The sequence below is a fragment of the Hippichthys cyanospilos genome, chromosome 6 (assembly GCF_059441005.1).
Source record: "Hippichthys cyanospilos isolate Australia breed blue-spotted pipefish chromosome 6, RoL_Hcya_1.0, whole genome shotgun sequence".
Taxonomy (NCBI): Eukaryota; Metazoa; Chordata; class Actinopteri; order Syngnathiformes; family Syngnathidae; genus Hippichthys; species Hippichthys cyanospilos.
Genome location: NC_142374.1, coordinates 272,238 through 299,769, shown reverse-complemented (window position 1 = coordinate 299,769; position 27,532 = coordinate 272,238). Strand labels below are relative to the sequence as shown.

The following is a 27,532-nucleotide window of genomic DNA, read 5'->3' as shown; positions in this document are numbered from 1 at the left end:
ATGTGTCGTTCGCGAACGAAAGGGCTCTTAGAGCCAGCTCTTTGAAGTGAACAACGGGAGCCGGCTCTTAGTAGGGAGCCGTTCCTAACAGGAGCCGCCTTATTTTTTTCTCCTGTCAATCAATGTGCTTTTACAAGCTCTGATTGGCTGGTTTTGTGGCACAAACGTAACATGTGAGCATAACTCAGCGCATTCAGAGGACAATTTGAGCGAGAGAGAGAGCTCGATGTTGGGCAACCGCGATGTTGAGCAAGGGAGGGAGGAGTATCGCGAGCGAGATGTTGAGCGAGAGAGCTGGGAGTATCGCGAGCGAGAGCGAGATGTTGAGCGAGAGCGTGCTATAGCGAGCGAGCAAAAAGGAATTTTGAGCGAGAAAGATCTTTTAAAAAAAAAAATTCTGCACTCAAAATCTGTTTTCGCTCGCTCAATTTTATTTACTGCGATCAAAATGTTTTTATGCGCGCTCGTAATTGTGGCACAAATATAACGCCATACAGCGACGGACCAACAGATACTCAATCGGTACCAACTGACTGCCCACTTCCGCAACTAAAGTCATTCTTTAGTCCTAAAATTATTTGAACAACGAGGAATAAATTATACTACCAACAGGGGCGGTTTATCCCGCTACGCCTTCCGTTTTTTGTTAGGTTTCTTCCGATTGCTATTTCACGTGTGGCTACTAGTCATTTAAAAAGCTACCATGCTATAAAAAAAAGTTACCGACAAAATACAGAGACTATAAATGCACAAACTCATATTAAAGTAAAATAAGATGATGACAGTTACCTGTTTTGATTGCACGTCAATGTTACGGTGGAATACACTGTGAACAGTCAGAACGTATCATCCAAGAACCGCTGACGTTTAACTAAAGATGCGACCCAATACCAATGGCTGTAGCTTACCCTCCGATCCAGCTGCCTGATTGCTTCCACGCATGCGCCACCAGCTCCCCGAGAGCATGCGCGAAAGGCAAATAGAAACGACAATTCGTTTGTCTTGACACGCACATATCATGCGTTTGATTTCAATATTCGGAGCTCTTCGCCCATGCAACAATCAACGCAATCCAGAAGTTGATTTCACGCTGCCAAATTAAGGAGTTGAATAGAGGGTTTTCATCCGCGTCATCAGTCGCGTCATAAACCCGAAGCCGCCATCTTGGAGGTACTCGTTACCATAACACTGCATGGGCATTACATATATCTGCAATAATGTTAGGAAAATGGTCAATTATTGCCGTATTTCGGCTTGCACAAATCGGGCAGACCGAGATAAACATTTAGACTATTACAGGCTTCCAAAAGTGATTAAAAATCAAGGAGAGGAATGCCAGAAATTATCGGAGGAAAAGTAGACGCCTGTGGTTGGCAAAGCTCCACCAGGGTCTGAGAGGAGAAAATCTGGACAACATCCGAATTTGTCCTGTTCGTTTATTTTCAGTTAAGAAAATATTGATTGCAAGCAACAATTAACGAAGTTTGTAATGCAATGATGACGTTTTAATAGTAACTTGTAAAAACGTTAATTGCTTGTGGTGTTTTTCAGACTGTTTGCTTATTTTAATGTAATGGACTTTGGTAATACATAAATAAAAGTGACATTGGCATAATTATTAATAATTATTATCAAGCTACCACATGTTGCATAAATGAGTTTTGTTGTTCTGATTCTTCTGAAAATGTTGCATCTCTCACCCATCCACACGCCATCTGGTTGTAAGCCTCCAAACCTTTGTAGGATTTAAGATCTTCGGCTGTGTATGGGCTCGGTGAAAAAAAAACAACTAGTTGACTTTATCTGGATATGTAATTGTGGGAAGAATAGCCGGTTTATCCAGGATGAGTCAGCCAACTCATGGATCGACACCGCCGATAGACTGTAATTTTTCCACATACCAGGCTTTCTCTTGTGTTCTGAGTCCTTCATTGTCTTCGCATCGGTTACAGGCTTTGCTAAGATTTTTTTTTTGTCTCGACGTTGATAATTTTGTTTAATCTGTCCAAGATACACATGATGGCATTGCACTCTGTTTGTCGAATCCCTCCATAATGGCGGCGCATCCGGGTTACTCCCCACAATGTGACGTCTGTTTAAACCCTCTATACACTGTCTTAAATGCGGATTGAAGTGCAGGTAGGGACTACCATTGAGGGTCTACCGCAAATCTGTTTTAAACAGAAGGGATTCGTTTTGTATTTCTGCGGAAATGTTGTTGTGCCTCAATGGTAACGTATGAAAACAGGAGTAAACCAGCTGGGCCGTAAACAACGCTAGACTTCTAATTAAATAGCGCCAATCTATGTTTGCGTCATTGTCATTATTTCGGACTGAATATACAAGCTTTGCCGCATGATTATCCTAGTAGTACTTGATTCCCCCCCCAAAAAAAAAGTGTCTGCAAAGATCTGAAACAAAAGCCAATATTGGATTACTGTATTTCTCTCACCCCACACTAAACATAAGGCATGCAGTAGATGTGTGTTGATGGTAATAATTCTGACAGGTAAACGGATATTTGACTGTGAAGTGTGATTGATTGGCTGTGTCCAGATTTAAAGGAGAGAAAATGACTGTGATCAGGCCAGCCTCTACTCTTAAAGAAGGTCAAGCTAGCCGCCACACGGATTGTCAAGAGTGTGAATTAGGGTAACACCTCGCCAACGAGCGCTATCGATCACCTTCAAAATACAATTAAATTGTTGGCCAATTGGGGCAAATGCTCTGCAACTGGCTGTACGTGACAACGCTGAAGTTGGCTTCGCCGGCACACTCCCTGCTTTCCATTCCATCTTAAAAGCCCGCAAGTGCGCTTTATTGCCTCTAGATAGCATGGTTTCCCACAGGTTTGCATGACAGCTGTCTATGCTTTTCTCGCTATTGCGTGATTATTAAAATAAATATAAACATTATTCTACAGTGCTTCTTTCCTGTTTCATGACCTATACCTTGCTAGCTGACAAATGAGACCCATTTTGGAAACCTAGATTGGCAAAAATTGAGATAAATTGTGAATGTGAATGTGTGCAACGCATGCAAAAACCTTAAGTAAAAACATCACGACTTTATACACATATTAAAAATCAGTAACATAATCTATTGTACAGTTAAATTAAAAAACATAAATATACAAAGGAAAAATTATATTTACTTTTGGGGTGGCGTGACTTGAGCTGGTGGTGGGTGGAGGCGGAGGGGAGAACTTTTTTCAAATGAGAACTTTTTTTAAACAATGACTTTTTTTGTTTTAACGAGAACTTTTTTAAACAAGAACATATCACTGGCGATTTCCTTCTCTTTAATCCATAATAGAAGAAGCCTCTCCATTTTGTTGTTGACCGAGGTCCTTCCCCTGGCAAGGAAAGTCATGCCCTTCAAAGACTTGCTTGCTTTAATAGCTTCCTTGTTCTTGAGAATTGTACATACAGATTGTCGAGTGGTTATGGCCATACTCACTTGCAAGGTTAACTATGCGTGCGCCTCCTTCGTATTTTTATTTATTATCTCCTGCTTCATTTCTATTGTCATCATCCTCTTACTTCTTCCTTTAACCGCCACTTGCAATTTTAGAAGCCCTGTCTAACAGATAAAAGTTTTCATGCGAGAAAATATGTTTTTGTTGATTGTGAAGGGAATCATATATTAGGTTGTTATCATTATGTGCTTCTTTTTGCTTATTTCATTGTTATCCTTTTATGCAATCCTAGTTCATTTTGACCCTGTCCTTAGATAGAGCTGTTGACGCACGAAAGTGTGAGCCGGGACCTTGGCCCAGCTGTCGGTGGCGCCCGGCTGGCTCTTTTGTTGTGTCTTTTAATCTGCTATGCTTTTGCTCGATAAAAGCCAGGAGGAGCGGCTGGGCAGTCGAATTAGCGTTGGAAAACCCACGAGTTCATTTGCCCAAGCTTTTTCCCTATGCCTGGCATAGAAAAGTCCATCTTGGCTGGTCTGAGTTACTCTTTTTGCTGCTTAGCAGCTAGGCTTGTCCTAGTCTTCTTTAAGAGATTTCTCTGACATTGATGCAGCGAAGCGAAAAAAATAGTGCGGACACACTGACCGGCATGTTGGATGGTTCGTAAGATGAAAGGTATTTGCGTAAGAGGGGGACAAAAAAAACGCAGCGGTCCACATCGTAAGATGAAAACTACGTAAGACATGGGATTCGTAAACCGAGGGCCCACTGTAACACAAAATTACACTACTCCATTCTCACTTGAGGTGATGCTGGCCATATTTGGCAGCCCCCCATCAGCCCCAGGGTAAAATGGCGTTGAGTTTGTCATCTGATTTTTAAGCTACACCTTGCAAGCTGTCAAATGTACGGAGCCCCTTAAAGGGACATGGGGGAAAAAAAAGTGAAAGATTTCTCGTGCTCACCAGATAATATCGCGTGCTCACCAGACAGTATCGCACGCTCACCTGATAGTATCACATGCTCACCAGAAACAGTTGCATGCTCACCAGATAATAATGCGTGCTCACCAGATAATAACGCATGCTCACCAGATAGTATTGAGTGCTCAACAGAAACTATTGCGTGCTCACCAGAAAGTATCTCGTGCTTTTCCACGTGCTTCGCATATGATTCTCGGTTCAGATCTTCAGAAGAATAGCAGCAGAAATGGACTTTAACTCTTTCCTGAAAATGCGGAATATACCTGATAGTGTCATCAGTTAACTAAAAGATGATAAGGTAAAGATGAATGTTAAGTTTTTTTACGTGTGCGTTGGTTATTACAGATCGACATCGACGTCATAGATGTGATGACAGATGAGGAGTTAGGACAATACATCGTACAATATGGGGACAGACTTGCACTCTGAGCATTTTGTCGTCAAAGAGCTATGGCAAATGAAAAGTCAGGTGGAGTGGAGAGAGTGAATTCCGCTTTCATGCAGAGAGTAAGAAACAGGCTCGGGGAACACTGGAAAACACCTGTCAACCCAGACAGAAAGCGCTCTGGTAATTTTGCCAATAAATATGCGCTCAAAGCCACCTGGCGGGTTGAAATGGGATGGCTCCACTTTGATAACGACACTTATCACCCGATTAAAACAAGAAATGGAGATGGAACCATGACACCTCTCAGTCGAGAAATCATTAACTATGGGTGAACTGCTGGAGACCGGCAAGAGCTTGTTTTTTGCAAATGGAAATCCATCCAAAGGACCGGTGGAAGACTTCGAGTTTGATATTCATGATTTCTGTCACAATGCAATATCTCCAGAAATCACAGTGAGCCAGCTGTACGAGCAGACTAAGCTTCGAATTGCGGAAGAATGAGGTCTCTAGCTTCAGCCTCCATTTACAGTGAGACGTGAATCTGAGCCCCGACATAGATTCGCGTGGCCCTTCTGCTGAGTTGTGATTTTTTGTTTTTAGCGTCCACACCGTAATTTACAAAAACAAAACTGTTGCTCTCTGTGACTTGGGATGCAAGTTCAGGGAACAGCATCATTTTAAATGTGTCAACCCCATCACAGAGGGCAACTGTTTTGTTTAAGTATTGTCCGTGCATCTCCACAGTGTCATCTGGATGTAATGACCATCTTCTTGCTTTAACTGTCTCAAGTTCTGCGACCACTTTTGCGCAGAGTACAGTTGCTGCCATTCTGACAAAAAAAGCGAATACTATTATGGACATGTATTTTTTTTTTAATGTGATATATTCTAAATGTTCAAAACGATTTGACAAAACTGTATAAAGTCCTACAGAAGCTAGGATATGCATGTGAAATTTAGTCATGAGGTGAAGCACAGCCTCCAGTTTAGCGGATGACAACAAAACACCGATTTAAGCAGCAAGGGAGTCTTCTTTTTCAAACTTTAGTTTAATACTATAATAAATACATTTGTTTAATATTAACATTACAATATGTTTGTCGCATTATCTTAGACTATATTTTAAAGGCAGCTATTAGTTTTAAAATTAGATAAAGTTAAAAGTGTATCATGTACAATTAAAACAATAGATTAAACATTAATGACATTGTAATATAAAATGCAAGATGAGTCAATAGATGAAGTTGAGCGCCATTATTTGTAAGTGCCACCAGGTGTCAGTGATGAGCGTCAAAAAGCAATAGTCAGTAGCCGAGCTAGCTTAATGCAGCATGTGGCAAATGTGTGCGCTACCAGAAGCTTCCACCTTCCAATCACGTGCATTGTGAGTGAAGATGCGTTAAGGACATTCGATTGACACTTCCTTGCGAGGCTTACAAATTAAAAGTCTCCAACATATTCTAGCTCTCAGGATTGTTTGATTGTGATGGGAGGCGACAACCACACGAATATGTAATTGACAAGCATTATATATTCACGACCCCCCCACCCCCCTTAAAAAAGTCATTAATCGATGGAAAAGTTTGAACCCCATTTAATTTTCGTTGCTACAGTAGAAACGAGAAGTTGATATCAAATGCCCCATGTACGGCTTTCACTTGGTCACGCGAAATACACAACCAAGCGTGTGGCCCTTTTAAGGCAATTCTCGGCGGACGTATATGGTGAATGCGCACTCACTGTACTTGTAATTTAGTCCCACCATTGGAACGAGAAAAGGGGGGCGGACTAGAAATAATAAAGTATTTGAGCTATGGGAAGATAAAATGAATGGGTATTTCCAATGATTGATTAACAATTTGTATGTTTTACTTGAAACACGTTTTAGAATGCTAGGCTATCGTTCCTTTGCCGATGGTACAAATTTTTTTCCACACCGAATTCGAACGACGTTATCAGAACTTAAAACAATGTTAAGCGAAAAAAGCAAATACTACACATTTTGAAGTGTTCGGCCATGCTTTATATCTGAATAATTTCGAATTTTGTGTCACTTTCATACATTTTGGGAAATACCAAATTCGCAAACGGTTGGCCACATAAATTTCACCGAGGTAAATTCACTTTGAAATACCGAAACATTCATAATTCACAATATTTTTGGAAAAATGTACGTTTTTGCCAAAAATTCAGGGAAAATAAGCATCGTGCTTACCTCACTCGTCAGGTCAGTGTGAACTAAGGTTTTAAAAAAAGTATTCCCAGCCCTCAAGGCAGGCGGCAAGAGGTTTTATCCAATCACAGGACACGTAGGTCCTACATGTTGATGTGTATGTAGGGAACGCTAGCTTAGCCTGATGCGAGAGAAAGAAGTTAGCTGCGTGTGTGGCTATCCATCGTCCAAGCAGAGATGACTTGGTTTTAATTAAATTGAGAACAGGAGGGAAAAAAGATGCATTCCCGTCCACTGCCAGTTGCAAACATCTCTGCATGTAGTTCTCAATTTCATGATGGCAGGAATTTGTTGTGAGTGGTTATTTCCTGGTCAGCAGCTCATATGGGCAACCAACTTTAAAAAAAAGATAGCTTAGTACAAGACAAATACTGCACTATAATGTGGCAAAATGTAATGGCCCAGCTGAAATTGGAATAGATTTATTAAGGTGAATATTAGCCAACTAGAATATCATTTGGAATGTTTATAATATGTAAGGAAGCTGTCTACAGTTAGTCTCTTTTGCCAGGCTGTTTGAGATGCTTTTCTGCATTAGAGGCCAAACTGTGTCTTTGAACTTTGTCTTGGAATTTTACTAACAATTATACACACATTTACATTCCATATTACACTTGATTTACATATTTACTACAGCTGTTCCAAAATTATTGTGAGAATTCATTAACGTGATACATTTAACTCTTTAAAGGATTAAACGTGTCTCAGTCCAGTTCACAAAAGTCTGTGACTTGCATCTTAATCATATCATACTTAAATGTTTGTCTTGACACAAGGAATAGCGTGAACTAACTTAGCATGAACCACAGACTTCACTATTAGTTGACGGGAAATGGGGCCAATTTTCAGAAACTTAAAATTTAATTATTTTCAAAACCAAAGCAGCTAGCGACCTAAAACCAAAACAGGCACCTTAGGCAAATAGGAGTCTCCATGAGCAGCGGCATCAAAAAACTCAGTCGTTCCCTAATAAATGCCTGATTAATACATTTTTTACACTGGTATAAGAAAACTTAAAATGGCTATAAATTCCTCAGAATTTATGATAGATTGACAAAAATTACAAAATGCGGGGATAATCATTGACATTTTCAGGAGCAATAGCTATATTTAGCATATGATACATGTTTTGGGTCAAAATATCTACCATTTATTTTTTGTGCAATTTTGACCTAAGTTATAAACAGCAAAAAAGTTATAAATGTACAGCAGCCTGTGCATCTTAAGACCAGCCCTATAGAGATGCAGACATGATCAAAAAGACACTGCTGTACTATTTTTGGCACTTATTTCTCTGACTGAGGAGGATTTGAGCCTTCACCAAGATGAGCAGGAGCGCTGCTCAGCTGCCAGGGTCTCAACGTCAATGTCCTTGACACCACCTCCACCACCATCGTCACATTGTCTGTTTCCTCAACGCTGTAGTTGTTGAGGAAGCCCAGAGCCATGGTTACCTGGCGCACCCTTGTAAAGACATCCCTGTGGCGGTGCAAGATGTGCCACAGCTTCGTGTCAGCAATCTTGACACCGCCTTTGGCCGTGACGAAGCTCCCAGTCTCTCCAATCGTCAGCACGTTGGCCACGGCAGGCAGCACTCCAAGAATGGCTCATACGTGAACAGGGCGAGAAACTGCCTGTTCTACTTGAAGGTGTCCTTATCCAGGGAGATTCTGAAACGAAAATCGAATTAAAAACTTGTTTGCTGGCATTAAAATGTATTTTCAGGGCCAAAGTTTATTTTATATTCAGCAAGTTGCACTCAAATCTTGCCTGTAGTTTCTAGGTTCTCTGTCTTGATCTTTCTGAGGTCCTTAAAGGAGGTGAATTTGTCACTGTCCATGAACTCGCTTTCCATCCTTGCTTTTTCTGCCACCTGTACCGATTTCCTGGCTGTCGATGAGGCCATGGACATGGACCTCTTGGAGGCGTGAGGCGCTTGCAGCATGCAGGGCGGGTAGGCAGTGCTTTGGTGAAACCTTCTGTCACGGCGTCCTCGATCAGCTGCTTCCTCTGCCTCCCTCCGTGCACTGTGGGCGTAGCTGTAAAGTCACTGTCTGTGGAGTCCAAGAAGAAGTACCTTTCAGCAATTGGGTCGTCCTTCCTGTCCTTCTTTATGTTCTTGAGCAACCTGGCCCACAGCTCGTCATCCCAGGGAAACTCATATTAAGGAGGGCGATCGGGGTCCCCATTAGCCGCCTGCTTCTGTACCACAACCCTATTGATCAAGGCTTGCCGTCTTGCAGTACACAACCCAACACTACTTCCCCATGGTGCACTTAAAGTGTTTAGATTGAAAGGTAACATAAAATAAAACGTAAAAGCTGAAAACTTGTTTACAGAAGTAGAAATATATAAATTACTAGTTGTTTTTCATGGGACTAAACGTCAGTTGGTCTATAATTACCTTATTATTTGAATGTAAAGTTACGCTGTTGTGTTTTTGCAAAATCCACGATGGTGGCTGGTGTAAGAGTTCAACTGGTTCTGGGATTAACTGGCTCCCAATTCCAGATATGGGTCGATTGTTGACATATTTTCTGTTCCCAGACAGCAGTAGTCACAATCCTACATCTGAAAAAGAGAATGCATTACGGCTTCTGTCCCTTCGATCACATGTAACACTCGTTCATAATCACACAAAACAGCATTTGCATTCAGCAACTGGTTGCTGAATGTATGAACCCTAAAGATTACACTACACAGTACCATTGAATAGAAGATGCGTACATGTATTTATTTTAATTTTTTGTTCGAAAAATAAAAACCAAACACTTATGAATACCTCGTCTTTAAGCCTGTATGGGAATTTTTGAGGTACTAGTAGCATCCCCAGGTGGTTCAAATGAGTAGCTATGGAGTCAAACACAAGTCCTCCAATACAGTGTTGTGAATCCCCTCAAGCATTTGTGATTTCCGTGTTACTATTTCCGTGGACTGAAGACAAAGTCACATGTAACAATCCAAGAGGCCAAGTGCTCCTTAGATTGTCCAAATTACAGGCAAATTACAGATGTAAGCATTCAACTATGAGTGTACGTATACAAATCAACGTTGACATTTTGACTTTCATGACACATTTGTGACTTCAGCTGTGCATTTGTGGATTTTTTTGTGCTTTTGTAGATTACTGTTGCACATTTGTGTCTCTCGTTATGCGTTTATGATTTTTTCTGCGCATTTGTCAATTTCTGTTGCACCTTTGTGAATCCCATTAAGCATGTGAGTTCAGTCAGGCATTTGAGGTTCTCGTTGCACATTTGTGGTTCTCGTTGCACGTACGTGACTTTCGTTACGCATTCGTGAATACTTTTGCTACAATTTTGACCCCATTTGCCAATGAAGTGTGCACTTGACTTATAGAAAGACTTAAGTTACCTCGGACTTCACTCACCTTGCTCGTTCCTCTGAAGGAGGGCCATTCAAAGACTGAGAATGTTTCACCTGAAAAATAAATATCAAGCTTGAGAAAACAGGTTCTGCATATGTACATATGTACACACACAAATATATGTGTGTTTTAAAATGCAACCCTAAACCTAATTTACTAAATGAGTAATTGTATCATTTACTCACTCATTAATCCATGGGAGTGATAGGCTGACTTCACACTGTATAAGTATAATATTCAATGTACTTGTAAACTTTCAACACAATATTTCATTTATCTATTTGGAATGGAATATTTAGTTTAAATAGGGTCATGTATGTAAATAATAATAATGAAGAATTTGCATGTTCGCTCATCTACGTCACGGTCTCATGCTTCACCATACAAATGCAATATCTTATAATTACTACTGCCAGTAGATCTACAACTTTACTTTTAAGTGTACAGGGGGGGGGTTATGATATCCTGTCAGGCTTACCTTAGCAATGATGGGCATTTGATCCTTGACGGATCCTTGACTACCCAAACGCGAAGTAGTTGTAGGACTACAGTGTTTTTAAACTTCCTTATCTTTTAATGAGTATGCACTTATGTGTTCAATAAATAACTGATGATGTCGGGATACGTGATATTCGGCTAGCTTTCAGTCAGTTGAAAAGTTTTCCTCCGCTTCGTACAGCTTAATTCCCTATTTCAAAGTTTTGACTTGTATCGCTCCAGGGACTGTTGATCTAAACCTTCCGCAAACGTTCTCTTTAAAAAAAAGTAACGCTAGAGGTAGATGACATTTTAAATAACTGACCATGTAAACAAGTACAACTTGCCCCACAATATGGCGCGTAGTCGCAATATTGTGATGTCAGTGAATGCTATCTATTCACTAGCATTGGCCCAGTGTTTAAAAAAAAAAAATGTTGGTTCAGTGCTTGGGGCCTCAATGATAGTTTTGAGGACATCTAGTGATCATTAAATTAAGCGCAACAAAGTCGTATCAAAGAGTGTGCGGTGTCATAATCGACACAGCAATTTACAAAACATAAAATTAAGAAAACATGGAATGTTTTTCACTATGCCTGCGATTAACCCCCAAATATGTACATGTTAAAGTTATGTTCTTATTAAAACTCTGTTATATGGTATATTCACATAGAGAACTATATATGTTTATGATGCAACCCCTTTTTTCAAATTCACATATTTTTTTGCCCTGGTAAAAACAATGGATTACACCTACATATGGATGGATTGAACTGATGCTACTGAACAATTTAAGTGGTTGAAAGATAAAATAATAAATAACTTAGGTATTATTACTTTAAAAGCAGTTACAAAATTTTGAAAAACATGGAATGTGTATCTTTTTTACTATAACTGCAATTGCCTCCAAAATGTGCAGGAAAGAGTTATTTTTCTGAGTTTTTTTTTCTCTTATTCAAAACTCTTAATCTGTCATGTGGAAAACTCATGTAGAGAAATATGTTTCTGATACAAACCCATTAATTTCCCACCAAGTATCCATGGGCAGTAGCCAAGTTTATTCATATAGCCCTGAATTACCGTAGTCTGAAAGGGCTTCAGAGGTGAAGAAAAATTAGAGAACATCACAACAGAATATTACAGATAAGCAAATGTGTATGCAGTATAAAGCGCCCAGAAAAGGAAGGAAAAACTCAAAAACCCCAGCAGGGGAAAAAAAAAGAAACCTTCAGAAGGGACCACAACTGGGAACAGCCCCCTTTTAGGCTCAACTGGGTGGAATAGATGTAGAGTGCCAAAAGAACACACTGTGATATTGTAAGCAGTAAGTGTCCATTGCGAAGATATCGTGGTAATGAGACACTATCAGGTAAGAACCTCCTCCACAATCTATCAAGCTTCAAGGACTTGTTTTTCTGCTGCTTGTATTAAAAAAAAAAGGGGGGGGGGGAGTGCAATACATAGACATGTATGTTCATGATGAATAATTGTGATTATTATTTTGGCCATAATTGTGCAGCCCTATGTCACGCTCGTGATAACCTTGCACTAAAATATCACAGTATTGAAATTACAGCTGTAATTTTTCCATTGTATGCCAATTGTATTTGATTTTTCCAAAAATGTATTGTATATTCAGTACATTGAGAAATATGTACCATGTTTTATATAAAAATAAATGCATAAACATTTTAATATACCTGTGTTTGTTCAGTTTTCCATCAACAGTAAATTGAGAGGTTGCACCACACTGCCATTAATGTCCACTCGGAGGCACACTAATTAAAATATTGTTCCGTAAAATGAGATGTTTTCTAAAAAACTTTGTTGTGACCTATAACACTTAAAATTATACAGAATGCCATTTTGTTTTATTGGCTTGATCATAAATTTGTCGTTTGGATCAAATGTGATCATTTCTGTTTTAGTTTGTGAGGCATCTGAATACGATGCCCAAACTTTCTAAATCTCCTAAAAGTGGGTGATATTTTAAAAATTCTGCATATTTATTGGTCATACACGCATATGTGCCATGACCTCCAACATTGTTTCTTCATTATCTTCAGATCTGATGGGTTGATTTTCCCAACGTCTAAACTTCTGCCAGACTTGTCAAATATGAGTAAAGCAAGAAGAAGAAAATTTAAAAGACGGATGCAGGCACAAAAAAGATGGCCGTTGACTCCAGAGACAAACACAGAAAAAGGAACTGAAACGAATACGCAAAAACATAAAAAGTAAAGAAAATTACTGTCAGAACATAGACTTAGGACAAAGGAAAAGGTGCCTATATACTCGTTACAGACAAGACAGGTTTTCATTTGAAACAAAGGTTCTATGTTTTAAATCCTTACTTACTCAATGAGAACTTTAAGAGGAAAACCCTTTTCCGTTTATCACATCTCTACAAGACAGATGATAGCTTTAAGTTGAGACGGCGCGCCTACATGATAAAGTGATATCAGAATGATTTTGCTTTTCAGGATAAACAGCGCTTTTACGTGAAACAAAGATATCGAGGTGATCCAGAGTTTCAAGCTTGGCAGGCCTTTTACGTCAAACAAAGATACGGGATGACTTCGAGTTTCAAGATCGACAGCGCTCTTACATTACAAAAAAGTATCGGGATGACCTCAAGTTTCGAGATCGACAGCGCTCTTACATTACATAAAAGTATCGGGATGACCTCGAGTTTTGCGATCGACAGCGCTCTTACATTACAAAAAAGTATTGGGATGACCTTGAGTTTCGAGCTAGACAGCGCTTTTACATTAAGCAAAGGTATTGGGATGACATCGGATTTAAAGCCCGACAGTGCTCCTACATCACAAACCGATACCGAAATGATCCTGTATTCAGATCCAAACATAAGGAAATCATGAGACGGGCAATGAAAACAACGCACGATTCATTGAGAACAAATGTGTTGCGTTGCGCAATTAACATTTTGAAAAAATACAAAGTGTTAAAGCAACTATCAAATGACAGAATCAGTTGTGAAATCACTAAAGCTGTCGAACTCCTCAAAAGGCAAATTACATTTGGACCCACTTTTGTCTCAACTGTTTGTCACCGAGCATTATTTGCTAACCAAGTGCACCCTTGTCAGCATCACTCTTTTGAGAAAAACAAACACATTGTTGAAAGTTGCCTCACAGGAAAGTTTGTTCATATTTTTAACCTTGAATGTGACCCTTCATGTATAGTACCAGAGGAAAGAAAACAAGAGTGGATTTGTCACACTTGCTTTGAGCATCTAAAAAATGGCAAAATGCCTGCACTAGCGATTGCGAACAACCTCCAACTTGCTGACATTTCAAATGAGCTTTGTGGATTGAACATATTGGAATGGCATCTGATCGCAAAATTTATCCCGTTTGCGAAAATTCTTGCATTACCAAAAGGTCAGCAACGAGCCATTCGTAGAAATGTTGTGTGTGTTCCATCAGAAGTACAAGAGACGGTCAACGTCTTGCCTAGACCCAGAAGAGAATCACAAGTTTTGCGCGTGAAACTGAAGCGACGGCTTTGCTTCAAAGGCCATCAGGTATTTCAAACTTCACTTGGCCTAACCTAATGCGTGCTCTGATTAAACTGAAGCAGGTCCACCCACAGTACAGCGACATAATCATTCGTGACGACCCTGACCTTTGTGACCCAACGCTCACCGATGATGAAAGTAGCTCTTCTGAAGACAGAATGAATATGAGTGTCTTTGATGAGGAAGATCTGGTCCAGATAAATAGATTTGAGAGTGATGCTCTCCGTGAAATAAATGATGACAAAGACAATGGTGAGTGTGACGAACCACAGCAGCATGCCCAAAATGTGCAAGGAGATGAACCCAGTGGTGGCGTAATATTTGAATAATAACTCCAACCTAACAATGTATCAGAGGAAATTATGAGTTTCACTGAGGGAATTTACTCTGTTGCTCCCACAGAAAGAAATAGCCCGGTAAGCTTTTTCAAGACTCCCAAACTTGAGGCCATGGCTTTTCCGGTCCAGTTCCCGACCGGGGAAAACACTCTCGATGAAGAGAGGGAGATTAAACTTACGCCAAGCAAGTATTTCAAAACCCAACTGTCTTGCGTGGATGAAGGTTTTGCCAGAGAAGCTAACTACTTGTTCTTTGCTCAGTTTGTGACTGAAATCCACCAGGCCACATCAAACATAAAAATACAGCTATGTAAATGTAAACCTTATACAAAAGACGGTCGACGAATAAACAATGCTATGCTGCAGGATAAACGGGAAGTTGAAAAGCAACACAGCAAAGACGCCGTCCGCATCATGGTGCCGTTAAGGGGCACCCCGGCCTTTTGGGAGAAATGTCTCAAGGACCTTTTTGCCATGATTCGGCAGCTAGGCACACCCACGTTCTTCTGCCCGTTCTCGGCTGCCGAAATGCGTTGGGAAGAAGTCATCACCGCCATCAAAGCGCAACAAGGTGAATGGGAGATTTTCGCCGACCTCGACTGGGCCGCAAAGTGCGAAATTCTCCGCAGCAATCCGGTGACAACATTCGCATGTTTGACAAACGTGTGGAAGGTCTGTTTAGAGACCTGCTCCTTTTTCCGGTGCAACGGAAAAGTGGTCGATTACTTTTACAGATTGGAGTTTCAGCACAGAGGAAGTCCACACAGCCATTGCCTCATTTGGGTTGAAGGCGCCCCCGTTTTTGAGGAGGCCTCAGACCAAGAAATCTGTGATTTTGTGTCACGCCACATTTCCTCCGAGCTGCCAAATGCAGAAAAGGAATCCGAACTCCATTGGAGAATCTCAGAGGTTCAGATGCACAGTAAGTCTCATTCAAAGACGTGCGTCAAAGGACCCGGCACGCAGTGCCGTTTCGGTTTCCCCAAGCTGCCATGCGAGAGAACCATGATCATGAGACGTGAAGAGTACGATGGAGAAAATCCAGAGAGGGAGAAGCGGTCAGCGCCAATCCCCAAGCTTGTCGATCTGCAAAATTTGCTGAACGAACCGGAAACGGCCTCTCTGACTTTGCCGCAGCTACTGGCTAAGTGCCAACTCACCGGTGAAGAGTACATGGACGGTTTGTACTCGATGGCAGCAAAGACCTCTGTCGTGCTCAAGCGAGAGCCCAAAGACTGCTGGGTGAACAACTACAATCGACATCTGCTTCTTGCTTGGGACGCAAATGTGGACATTCAATACATTCTGAACGCTTATTCCTGCATTACCTATATCTGCAGTTACATCAGCAAAGCTGAACACGGCCTGAGCCAGTACCTGAAATTGGTGATCGAGAACTCCCGCTGCGAAAATGTCAACGAGAGCGACGAAATGAAACTAATCATGCAAGCGTACTCCAAGAAAAGAGAGGTGAGCGCGCAAGATGGTGTCGCGCGCTTATGCGGCCTACACATGAAGCAAGCGTCCCGCAGTGTTGTTTTTGTACAAACCAGTGATAACGCACTGATAACCCGTTTTGCCCCTCTCATACATCGAGGGCAAAACGCACGACTCCGTCGAAGTGTGGATGACCGGCTTGCTGGAAAAGTATAAATGCAGACCTCAAACGGAGAAATTCAAAGCTATGCGCTTGGCTGATTTTGCCTCGACCTGCAGAATCGTGTACGGCAAACAAGCGAAAGGCACAAATGTTTTCCCCCTGCTGAACGACATGGGGTATGCTGTGGAGGAAAACATTCCAGACTACAACGTCAGGTCCAAGGTACCGGAAATGTCCATCGCGACGGAAGCCGCTCGCATCGATCTGGCTGTATTGCAAGACATGTATCGGAACCTTAACCGGAAGCAAGCGTGTGCTTTCTAACTGGTCAGAGATTGGTGCATACGATGCGTGTCTGGCTTAAAACCGCGTCAGTTCTTCTATTACGTCAACGGCGGCGTTGGAACGGGGAAGTCACATTTATTTAAATGCATTCACGCAGAAGCTACAAAAATACTGCGCAGACTGCTGCGCCTTGCTGAGGAAGCGGACATTTCCAAACAGACGGTAATTCTCGCAGCCTTCACCGGCACTGCGGCTTTCAACATTTCAGGTATGACTTTGCATTGCCTACTGAAACTGCCAAGAAGCCTCAAACCCCCGTATCGCGGCTTGGGCAACAAACTGGACGAAGTGAGAGCGGCGCTATCGCTTGCTGAAATCCTCATCATCAATGAGATTTCCATGGTGTCGAAAGACCTCTTTGCGTATGTCGACGCCAGGTTGAAGCAAGTCAAAGGAATCAATTTACCAATTGGCGGCATGTCCGTTATCGCCGTCAGGGATTTCTATCAGCTCCCTCCTATGAGACAGTCCAAACCTTTGTGTGTTTACGATCCCACCAGGCTGGACCTTTGGCGCGACAGCTTTGAAATGATAACGCTGACCGAAATCATGAGGCAGAAGGATGACGTTCCGTTCGCCGAACTGTTGAACCGACTTCGCGTCAAGGAGAAGTCCCACGAGCTGTCGGAAGTGGACAGAGCTTTGCTGGCTATAACCTACACCACTCTGGAGAACTGCCCGAAGGATGTTCTGCATGTTTTTGCCACCAACAAGCAGGTCAATGACCATAACAGTCAGATGATGAATCTGCTTCACAATGAAATTGTGACCATCGACGCAGACGACTACAAGAAAGACCAAAGGACTGGCAGAATGGCGAGACAAGCCACCCCCGTTCAAGGGGCAAAGAACGAGTTGCCGGACTCGATAAAGGTGGCCGTCGGTGCTCGGGTTATGGTAACCCGCAATATCAATGTGCAGGCAGGTTTGTGCAACGGTTTCTTTGCGAGAGTTGTCGATCCTTGCACGCGTTCAGAAACTTGGGCTGGAGCTTGAAGCTGCGAAAAAGGCGAGTGCTGCCGATAACACCGTTTATATTGACAGGCAAGAGGAGAAGTTAAAATGGCCAGGAGTGATGCGTTTGCAGTTCCCCATTAAGCTTGCTTTCGCCTGCATGATCCACAAAGTCCAAGGTATGATCACATCTGAAGCGGTGGTGTCGCTGGAAGGCATCTTTGAGCACGGCATGGCATACGTCGCCCTGAGCCGAGTGACGTCTCTCCGCGGGCTCCATGTGCTGCATATGGACGAGAGAAGGATCCACGCCAACCCATTAATAATGACCGCTCTAGCCAAGATGATGGATGCGTCCTTGGACCTCGTGATGCCGCTCCTTCACGTTATGCCCACGCTAGATCCGACTGACACCCTGGTCTTTGTTCATCACAACACTGAAGGGCTGTGTTGTCATGCGCGGGATTTCAAATGTCATCATGAGCTGCACTTTGCTGACGTTTTGGGCTTGACAGAAGCACACCTCCAGAGGTCAGTGGATGCTGGAAATGCCATCTTGGAAGGCTACACGGCCTTTCACTAGAACCGAAGCGTCTCAAATTCAAATTGTCCTGACTTGACGACGAAACGTGGAGGCGGCGTAGGTATTTGGGTGAAAGAACATATTCCGGCACACGAAACGATCTACATCCAGGGTGTCACCGATATCAAATTTGTCGTGGTCAAACTTGCACCTCCCATCGATATATTCATCGCTGCTGTGTACAGGCCTCCGGGATAGAGTCTGCGCTCTTTTTTTGCCAAACTTGTTTGGCAAAGTTTGTTGTACTCTCTGGAAGTGATGGACCATCATCAGATCCTGGTATGCGGAGATTTCAATGAAGATGCGCTGTCAGACTCACACAAGCCCATTATGGAACTGTTTGTCTCTAAGGGCTACACACAGCTTGTAAATATGAGTACCAATGACAAGAACACTCTGCTTGACCTCATTTTTGTCTCCCGACCTCAGTGCGCCCTGCGAACATACTACAGCTATCACAGTCCTGTCTTCTGTGTTTTACACACTGAAAGGTGAGTCATGTCCAAATAGCACATTAAGAGTTGTCCCTGTTGTGTTATGGAGCCCATCCAGGTCTAGCGTGTGTATGAGAAGGTGACTATGAGGTGAGAATCAAATTTCACGACAAAGTAAAAAAAAAAATCATAATAACTGGAGGATGGAATGTCAAATCGTTGGGAGCGATTGGTGGGATGACATGTTGTCATGTGATGGGATGAAATCTGCGGTCAAGATGGGTTTAGCATGTGTGTGAGGTGAGCGGAAGGGAGGAGGTGAGAGACAAAACCCAAAAGAAAAAGTATAAAGATCTTTGAGGACAGAGGGTTAAGTTGATGGAAGGGTTTAGTGGTATTATCATCTTTTTGTTTGTTCGCCAGCATGAGGTGAGAGCAGAAAACAGACAAGGTAAGTAGGTCGCTATAATATATCTTTTTGTTGATTTTAAGTGGTATAATTTTACTCTCTCTTCTTAAAACAGGTCTGTCATTATGGAGAAATGGTTGTTCATCTCAGAATGGAGAGCATAGGTATGTGTCTACTGATGGATTGTACGTGAGCGGCATAATCTTATGTCATGCCATTGTAGAAAATGAAATGGTTAGGAAATTTAAATATAAATATAATGTTAAAGCCAAAACACATCTCGGCTCTACAGCAGCACGGAAGTTTTCACTCAACAGTCCTGCATTCCCCTTTTTCTCACAGAGTAGACAAACGGCAGCCATAATTTACGTCAATTAAAACAAAAAGAAAAGGGGATATCTTCCTCAGCTTTTGTTGTCACCTCCTTAACGTTTTTTGTTTCGTTCTTGTAGACCGATGCTGTCCACTTGTCTGTTGCTCCACATCCGCATTCATCCAAAGAACTGGAAAATCACCACCGTGTGCAGGTGTTTGATGAGACATCATCAGGCTTGTCCACTGGCAGTTTCCTTCTGGATTAAACCAAATTTGTTTTCTGCTCCCTTCAAGACATTTTCTTTTTGTTGGCCGGCAAGGGTAAGTACCTCATCATTAAACCTATCTTCTTTTGTAAAGGCGGTAAAAGTATTTTTTTTCCCATCTATAATTTTTTTTGACCGATGTTGTCCATCTGTTGCTTGTGGCTTCGCATGTCGGATTCATCGAAAGAACAGCTGCAAGCTTGCCACCAAGTAGATGAGCCATTGTATTGCTTGGTCAAGGACCTGTCTTCATCTGGAACAAACCAAGTCTGCTTTCTCCTCTCTTCAAGGTAAGCAGCTCATCATTAAACTGATATTTCTTCCTGAAGCCAGTGAATGTTGTGTATATATTTCCTTTCTATTTTTATCAGGCTCTTTGTTCAGTAGCAAGAGAGGTTCGGTGCAGAATCACAGTAACAAATATGTGAGTGTTTTCTGTTCAGTTCACTCTACTTGATTGGGCATGTGATATACTAATTTACTGAATTGTAGAAAATGACAAGATGATGATGTCAGCATATCATGCAAGCCCGGGTCCGTGTGAAGGGAATCATTTATTGTTGTCATTATTTGCTTATTTTATTGTTACCCATTTATGCAATCCTAGTTCATTTTGACCCTGTCCTTAGATAGAGCTGTTGACGCACGAAAGTGTGAGCCGGGACCTTGGCCCAGCTGTCGGTGGCGCCCGGCTGGCTCTTTTGTTGTGTCTTGTAATCTGCTATGCTTTTGCTCAATAAAAGCTAGGAGAAGCGGCTGGGCAGTTGAATAAGCGTTGGAAAACCCACGAGTTCATTTGCCCAAGCTTTTTCCCTATGCCTGGCATAGAAAAGTCAATCTTGGCTGGTCTGAGTTACTCTTTTTGCTGTCTAGGCTGCAATGTAGACTGCAATCTAAAGCGATACCACATGCTGTGACAACAGATTGTATGGTGTAACTAAGATTGCCCACCATTTACGTCGTTTCTCTTTGCTGCCCCTGAAGTGGATGATGGGATATAGTGTATTGTATTTAAATAAAATGTTTAATTTTAATCATCAGATATTAAAAACAAAGTTAGATTATTTAATACCAAAATCTAATTCTAGCATGTTGCAGTGCTCATTTGGGCATTGTCCATTTATATTTTTTTGCATGTTAAATGTGGTTCAATGTTAAGTGAATCGAGTGATCTTATACCTTTTCACATTTTCAATATGCGCCATGGCTCAGTGGTAGAGTTGTCGTCTTCCAGTTGTAAGTTCGTTGGTTTCCAGTCCTCATTTCAAACCTATATTTTTTTTCCTGCATGTTTTGTGATTTTCTCACCGCAACACACCTCATTCAAATTATCAGTTCATTAACAGGAGCTTGAAAATGATCCTGATCACTTGAATCAGGTGTGTTTGCGAGTGAGAGGATTCAAAAACATGCAGGATACCGGCCCTCGAGGACTGGAATTTGACACCTATAGTTTAGTTACACAACGTACTCCATATCCCATGATGCCATCGTGCGGCGATCTGAGACATTTGACTAGATAGACTGAAGACTTCAACTCCTATCTGCCCTCAAAGGTGGCCATCTTGGATAATTTATTAGACGTCTCATTCGCTCTAACTACTGCTTTCACCTAGTATAGCATCCGGCATGGTTAACTCAGAACAATAAAAGTTTAGTGGTTCGAGCCCCAGTGTCCTCATTTCATACATTTTTTTTTCAGTTTTTCAACTTTGCAGTATTCACATTTCTTCACAGATTCACATCATTCCACAGTTAAACTTTTTTCAGTTTTTCAACTTTGTATTATTCACATTTACATTATTTGGTCTATTCAAACTGTTCTTACTTTGTATTATTCACAGTTTTTATGATTCAAACCATATAAAACTTCCACATCATTCCACAGTTCAACCTTTTCAGTTTTTCAACTTTGTATTTTTCACATTCACATGTTTTAGCTTTTTCTAACTGTTCTTACTTTAGATTCAGTTTTTATGATTCATACCGTTCATACATTTCACAACATTCCACAGTTCAACATTTTCAGTTTTTCATCTTTATTCTTATTCACAGTTCTTCATAGGTTCACATCATTCAAACGTTCCACATCCTTCCACGTTTCAACAACTCACCCTTCAGTGGTTTCACCTTTACACACAATTTCTTCAGGAATTGCACTTTTTCTAGTTATTATTTTTATTATTTTGCCTGTTTTTTAAGTTCATTTCAACTTCTTCCCAGTTCATCCAATTCATGCCATTCAAACTTCATATCATTCCACATATTCATGTTTAGTGCGCTTCAATTTTTCAAGTTTCAACTTTTCATCGTTCTCCTACAATTCAAGTTTTTCTACTGTAAAAATGGCCTAATGTTACGTGAATGGAGTGTTTTTGCTACTTCAAACAGCATGTTGGAAGACATGGCACATTTGCGTGTATAATCCAATAAATATGCTGAATTTTGAAAAAAAATCGGCCACTTTTTGGAGATTTAGGTGGTTCAGTCATCTTATTCAGATGCCTCCCGAATTCAAACAGAAATTATCATATTTGATCCATACCACAAATTTATGATCAAGCCAATAAAACAAAATGGCATACTGTATAATTTAAAGTGTTACAGGTGACAACCAAGTTATTGAGAAAACAAAATGGCATACTGTATAATTTTAAGTGTTACAGGTGACAACCAAGTTATTTAGAAAACAAATCACATTTTACAGAACAATTTTTTTAACTAGTGTGCCTCCGAGTGGACATTAATGGCAGTGCTGTGCAGCCTCTCAGCTTACCATTGATGGAAAACTATGAACATGTAGGGTTTAGTTAGGACAGGTTTTGTAGAAATCAAGTAATGTAGGAAACGAACAGCATTGGGGCGTTTTTATCTTGAAGTCTTTCTCAGTCGCGATCAAATTGTCATCGACTTGCTCACAATTTGGCTCACCAGTACCAGTATTTTTGTAAACAGATGTGTTCTCTAGTTCTAGGTTGATGTTATTTTTTTCTGCAAGATCAAAATAAAATGGGGGGCGAAGTTTTTAATAATGTTTGTAAGTCGTTGTAAGTTTTGTTGGATAAAAGAGTAGATGGACACGGATTAATGTTTAGATGTAAGTTGATTCGAAAGTATGCGTCCCCAGGCAAAAGCTATGTGTCATGGACACAGGCAAAATGGAGCACTGATATATCGTACCTCGATTTCTTTTGTAATAAATTGGAATTTCAAGTGTAGACTGTGATTTTTATCCTGTTTGCTACAGCCTCTATTTAGACTTCCGGGTGCTGCTAATATGACCACGGCTGAGACTACAGCATAATGGATGGGGAGCAATAACAACAGTTACTGTATAAGATTTAAGGAGTTAAGAATTCATTAAATTATTGTGCTTCAATAATATTTGTCCTTATATGTATCGTATGAAGACTTTCCACATTTAAAAAAAGAATCCATGGGCGTTGGGGATGACACTACTTCGCAGTGTGGGTATTGGGGGGGTGCTCTGGTCTCCATTAAGCGTGAAAAACGAGGAATCACTGTGTGTGTGTGTGTGTATATATATATATATATATATATATATATATATATATATATATATATATATATATATATATGTACTCTCTGCAACTGGCTGCTGGATTTCCTCAGCCAGAGGCCTCAGGTGGTGCGTGTTGGCAACAACATCTCAGGTAGGATCACCCTGAGCACGGGGGCCCCACAAGGCTGTATGCTCAGCCCCCTCCTCTTCACCCTACTGACACACGACTGCACAGCAACCAACAGCTCCAACCACCTCATGAAGTTTGCTGACGACACAACACTGGTGGGCCTCATCTCCAATGGGGACGAAACCCACTACAGGAAAGAAGTGGAGCTTCTGACCAGATGGTGCAAAGACAACAACCTCCTGCTAAACATCAGCAAGACCAAAGACATGGTCGTCAGCTTCCAGAGAGGCCGCACCCAACACCCCTCACTGACCATCGATGGTGCTGCAGTGGAGAGGGTGAGCAGCACCAAGTTCCTGGGGGTGCACATCAGCGATGACCTCTCCTGGACCACCAACACTGCATCTCTGGCCAAGAAAGCACAGCGGCATCTCTACTTCCAGCGCAAACTGAAGCGGGCAAGTGCTGAGCCAACCATTATGATCACATTCTACAGAGGAACCATCGAAAGCATCCTCACCAGCTGCATCACCGTGTGGGGCGGGAGCTGCACTGACTACAACAGGAAGGCTCTACAACGCATCGTGAGGACAGCTGAGAGGATTATTGATGCTCCACTCCCCTCACTGCAAGAGCTGTACACCACCCACCTCAGCCACAAAGCCGTCACGATTGTCACAGATACAAGCCACCCTGCACACAAACTGTTCAGCCTCCTGCCCTCCGGAAAGAGGTACAGGAGCCTCCGCTCCCGCACCACCCTCAAGAACAGCTTCATCCACCAGGCCGTGAGACTGCTGAACCCCCCCCCCCCCCCCCCCCCCCGTGAAACTGCTGAACTCTCTCTCTCTTCACTCCTCTCTCTCACATTCAGCCCCAGCCAGAAGAGACACCTAGCTGACCCCCCACCTAAACTCAAACTTTACTCATGCACTTGCAAAATTTGCACAGACTTGCTGCTGCCATATTTATTCATAAATTGTACTTCTATTGCACTAGCGATTATACTTAGAACTATAACAACTACCTCAAATGCACACAACTGGGACAACCACAGTCAGAGTTGTCTTGCTTTGTCTCGTACTGTTGGACTGTCTTGTCATATGCTGCTACTTATGTCTTGTCTTGGGGTAATCTTGCCATACCTGGTTTTTCGTATTTAGTTTTTAGTTTTAGTTATTAGTTTAGCAACACTAGGCAAAGTAGATCAAATATACTGCACTTTACATTATTACTATAGATAAAAATCTAGTTTTTTGGATTGTCTCGTCTTGCGTACCTGCACTTTGTTATTGTACATGTAAAGCGCAGCTGATAGTGAGAAACGCAATTTCGATTCCTTTGTATGTTAAGCACATGTGAAGAAATTGACAATAAACTTGACTTTGACTTTGACTTGACTTTATGTATATATATCTATATATATATATCAAATTCATACCTGTGAGAGACAACACATCTGTGGATCTGCTTCCCCATTAAATAGCAGTCAATGGGTGTCTTTTCTTGATCCCATACTTACACCAGTTACACTAACAGAAACATATGTCAGTGGAATTCAGCAGGTCTTTGAAGTACAGTAAGCCCCCCTGTTACGAACATAATCCGTTCAGCGGCTATGCTCGTAACTTGAATTGCTCGTATGACGGGCAATCCAAACTTATTGTTAATTAGTGAATGCGTGTAACGCGTGCAAAAACCTTAGGTAAAAAAATCAAAACTTTATACACATTAAAAATTAGTAACATAACTACTGTACAGTTAAATTAAATAACATACATATACAAAGGAAAAAGGACATTTACCTTTGGGGCGACATGACTTGAGATGGGGTGGGGGCGGAGGGGAGCAGAGACGAACCCGCAGAATGTATTTATATATTTTCTTAAACTAGAATTTTTCTCAAACGAGAACATCTCACCGGCGATTTCCTTCTCTTTAATCCATAATAGAAGAAGCCTCTCCATTTTGTTGTTGACCGAGGTCCGTCCCCTGGCAAGGAAATTCTTGCCCTTAGAAGATTGCCGAGTGGTTACGGCCATACTCACTAGCAAGGTTAACTATGCGTGCGCCTCCGTATTTTTTTATTATTTCGTGCTTCGTTTCTATTGTCATCATCCTCTTACTTCTTCCTTTACCGCCACTTGCAATTTTAGATGCCATGTCTAACAGATAAAGTTTGCAAAGTCTTCACAACACACCAACCAGCTGTGCCATCAAGCTAGATGAAGGCGTTCGGCCAATAGCATATCAGCATTCATGTGATTGACGTGATGCCGGCCAATAGCATATCCGCATCTCCGTGACTGAGACCGGGACTGTGAACTTAATCTACCAATAGCATATCGGCATCTCTGTGACTGACACCGTGACTGACACCGTGACTGTGACTTTATAAGACCAACAGCATATCGGGGGTTAACTGTCACATGCAAGAATAGTTATTTTTGATGATGCTGCAAAGCGAAAACACTAGCATGTTTGATTGTTCGTAAGACGAAAAGTTTGTGCGTAAGAGGGGGACAAAAAACACCGCGGTCCACGTTCGTAAGATGAAAAGTTCTTAAAAGAGGGAGTTCGTAAACCGGGGGCCCACTGCATTCTGCCCACTGGCTTACGACGTCTCGAGCTGAGGTCAGCAGCACACCATCTCCACTATACGCAGTAATAAATGCGCATTGTTTCCTTCTTGGATGGCGGACCAGAATTACCTTGAAGCCGTCTGACAGGCCAAAAATGCCAGCTAGGACTCCTTTCTTCATCTTGGCGGAATCCCTTACTGCTGGTGTCCCACAGAGGGTTTGGGAATTGGCGCCATAGCTCCGAACACTTTGCTTACACAACTTCACTCAGCCGCCTCAACAAAGAGGCAAGGAACATGGTTCACTTGGACTCAATGTTCCCTGCCGCCCCCAGGACGTGGAAGAAATTCTGCCTGAGGTGGAAGTTGAAACGCCTTCTCACAGAGAACTCTGCCTGACTTTCCCAGCAAACCTCCACAAATATATTTGAGCCTGCCAGGCCGGACCAGTATTCTCTCTCATCATCAGAGCTAACGCACCACCAGATGGTGCTCACTTCCTCCGAGTGTCCAGAACATTTGGCCGCAAATCTGTTCACATGACCTGACATGAAGTTGATTATTGAACTGCAAGCTAGGGTGTGCTGCTCTAGACCCATCTCCCCACCTGAAGGCTGTGGGTGGCCGTACCCTGCCTTCTTTGGCAATTATTAGCTGATATGGAGACATACAACAATTGCTGTTGTATAAGGATCAATCATCTGCCTATTCTAAAAACAAACAAAAAAATCCAGTTTTTGTTTTCTTTGTCTTTCAGTGTCTGTTGTTGCAGTTAATCCTGAACCCACTGGTGAATGTGGCTGGCAAGGAAAGCCATCAAGTTGAGGAAGAAATCCTATCTCTTTTTGACTTGTCAGACTCCAGAAGCAGCTGATTGGTACAGGCAGACTAAGTTGAATGAAGCTTTAAGGCAAAAAGGAAAAGTTCAGTCAGGCAATAGCAAAAGGCTTCCAGATGACTTTGAGGAAAATTTGGTACAGTTCCATGTTTCGGTAAGGTGACATTGCACAATCAACTTTGTATATTGTGGCATCACAAGGGGACGGGTAGTAGAGGGCCGGTACTTCCCCTTCTGTGAACCAATGCCACACCCCAAAATGGCCAAGATGCAGAGGACTCCAATGCCCAGCATGCCTCACTGCCTCAACAGGTATAGCTGATCAAGTAATGGGATAAAAGCCGACCTGGCTGATTGAAGCGAGAGACTGTGCTGCTGAGGAAGAGACATGTGGAGCAAGAGAGTGCCACTGAAGACAAAGTCAGAGAGTTGTGACAACAGGTTTTATTTGAACTTTGACCGTTGTTGAACTACTTTAAGTTGTACTTTGTGCGCCAGTTTTGGAATCCCGTGAACAGACTTTATTTCAAGTTGTTGCATTTTTGATCATATATTTTTCCTGCTTTCGTTTGTACTTTGTAAAGAGAGTAGTTTTGAACTCTAAGAACCAACCTGATTTTGATTACTGTCTTTTGACCACCTGTTTTGATATAGTTTCTTTGAACTTTGAGTGACAAAATAAACATTTTATTGAGAACACCTGACCTCGGTGACCCCATCTGCCCTGTTACACCTCACGCGACCCCACAATATTTTAATGATAAAGGCCACAAGATACTTTGAGTCAGTAA

At 41.8% G+C, this 27,532-nt stretch overlaps 2 protein-coding genes across 15 annotated transcripts in view; one reads left to right on the top strand and one right to left on the bottom strand.

The window, feature by feature from the left end:
- The window catches only part of mapkap1 (MAPK associated protein 1), an 82,058-nt gene extending 80,006 nt beyond the window's left edge, over positions 1-2,052 (bottom strand). Inside the window, exon 1 of one of the 5 annotated variants that reach the window (XM_088416880.1) lies at positions 1,902-2,052. In XM_088416880.1, coding sequence (XP_088273006.1) covers positions 1,902-1,932 — 31 coding nt within the window. In that variant the 5' untranslated portion in view covers positions 1,933-2,052. Of the gene's footprint in view, positions 1-789; positions 1,088-1,901 lie in introns of those variants that run through there. The other 4 variants (XM_088416881.1, XM_088416882.1, XM_088416883.1 and 1 more) reach the window with 4 other exon arrangements.
- Positions 2,053-14,613: 12,561 nt separating this feature from the next.
- Positions 14,614-27,532, top strand: part of LOC148421781 (uncharacterized) — a 28,212-nt gene continuing 15,293 nt past the window's right edge. For 3 of the 10 annotated variants that reach the window (XM_088416287.1, XM_088416284.1, XM_088416294.1), the window contains exons 1-3: positions 14,614-19,252; positions 19,541-19,724; positions 19,862-19,959. In XM_088416287.1, coding sequence (XP_088272413.1) covers positions 14,788-16,416 — 1,629 coding nt within the window. In that variant the 5' untranslated portion in view covers positions 14,614-14,787 and the 3' untranslated portion in view covers positions 16,417-19,252; positions 19,541-19,724; positions 19,862-19,959. Of the gene's footprint in view, positions 19,253-19,540; positions 19,725-19,856; positions 19,960-20,040; positions 20,094-23,302; positions 23,434-26,660; positions 27,435-27,532 lie in introns of those variants that run through there. The other 7 variants (XM_088416290.1, XM_088416292.1, XM_088416285.1 and 4 more) reach the window with 7 other exon arrangements.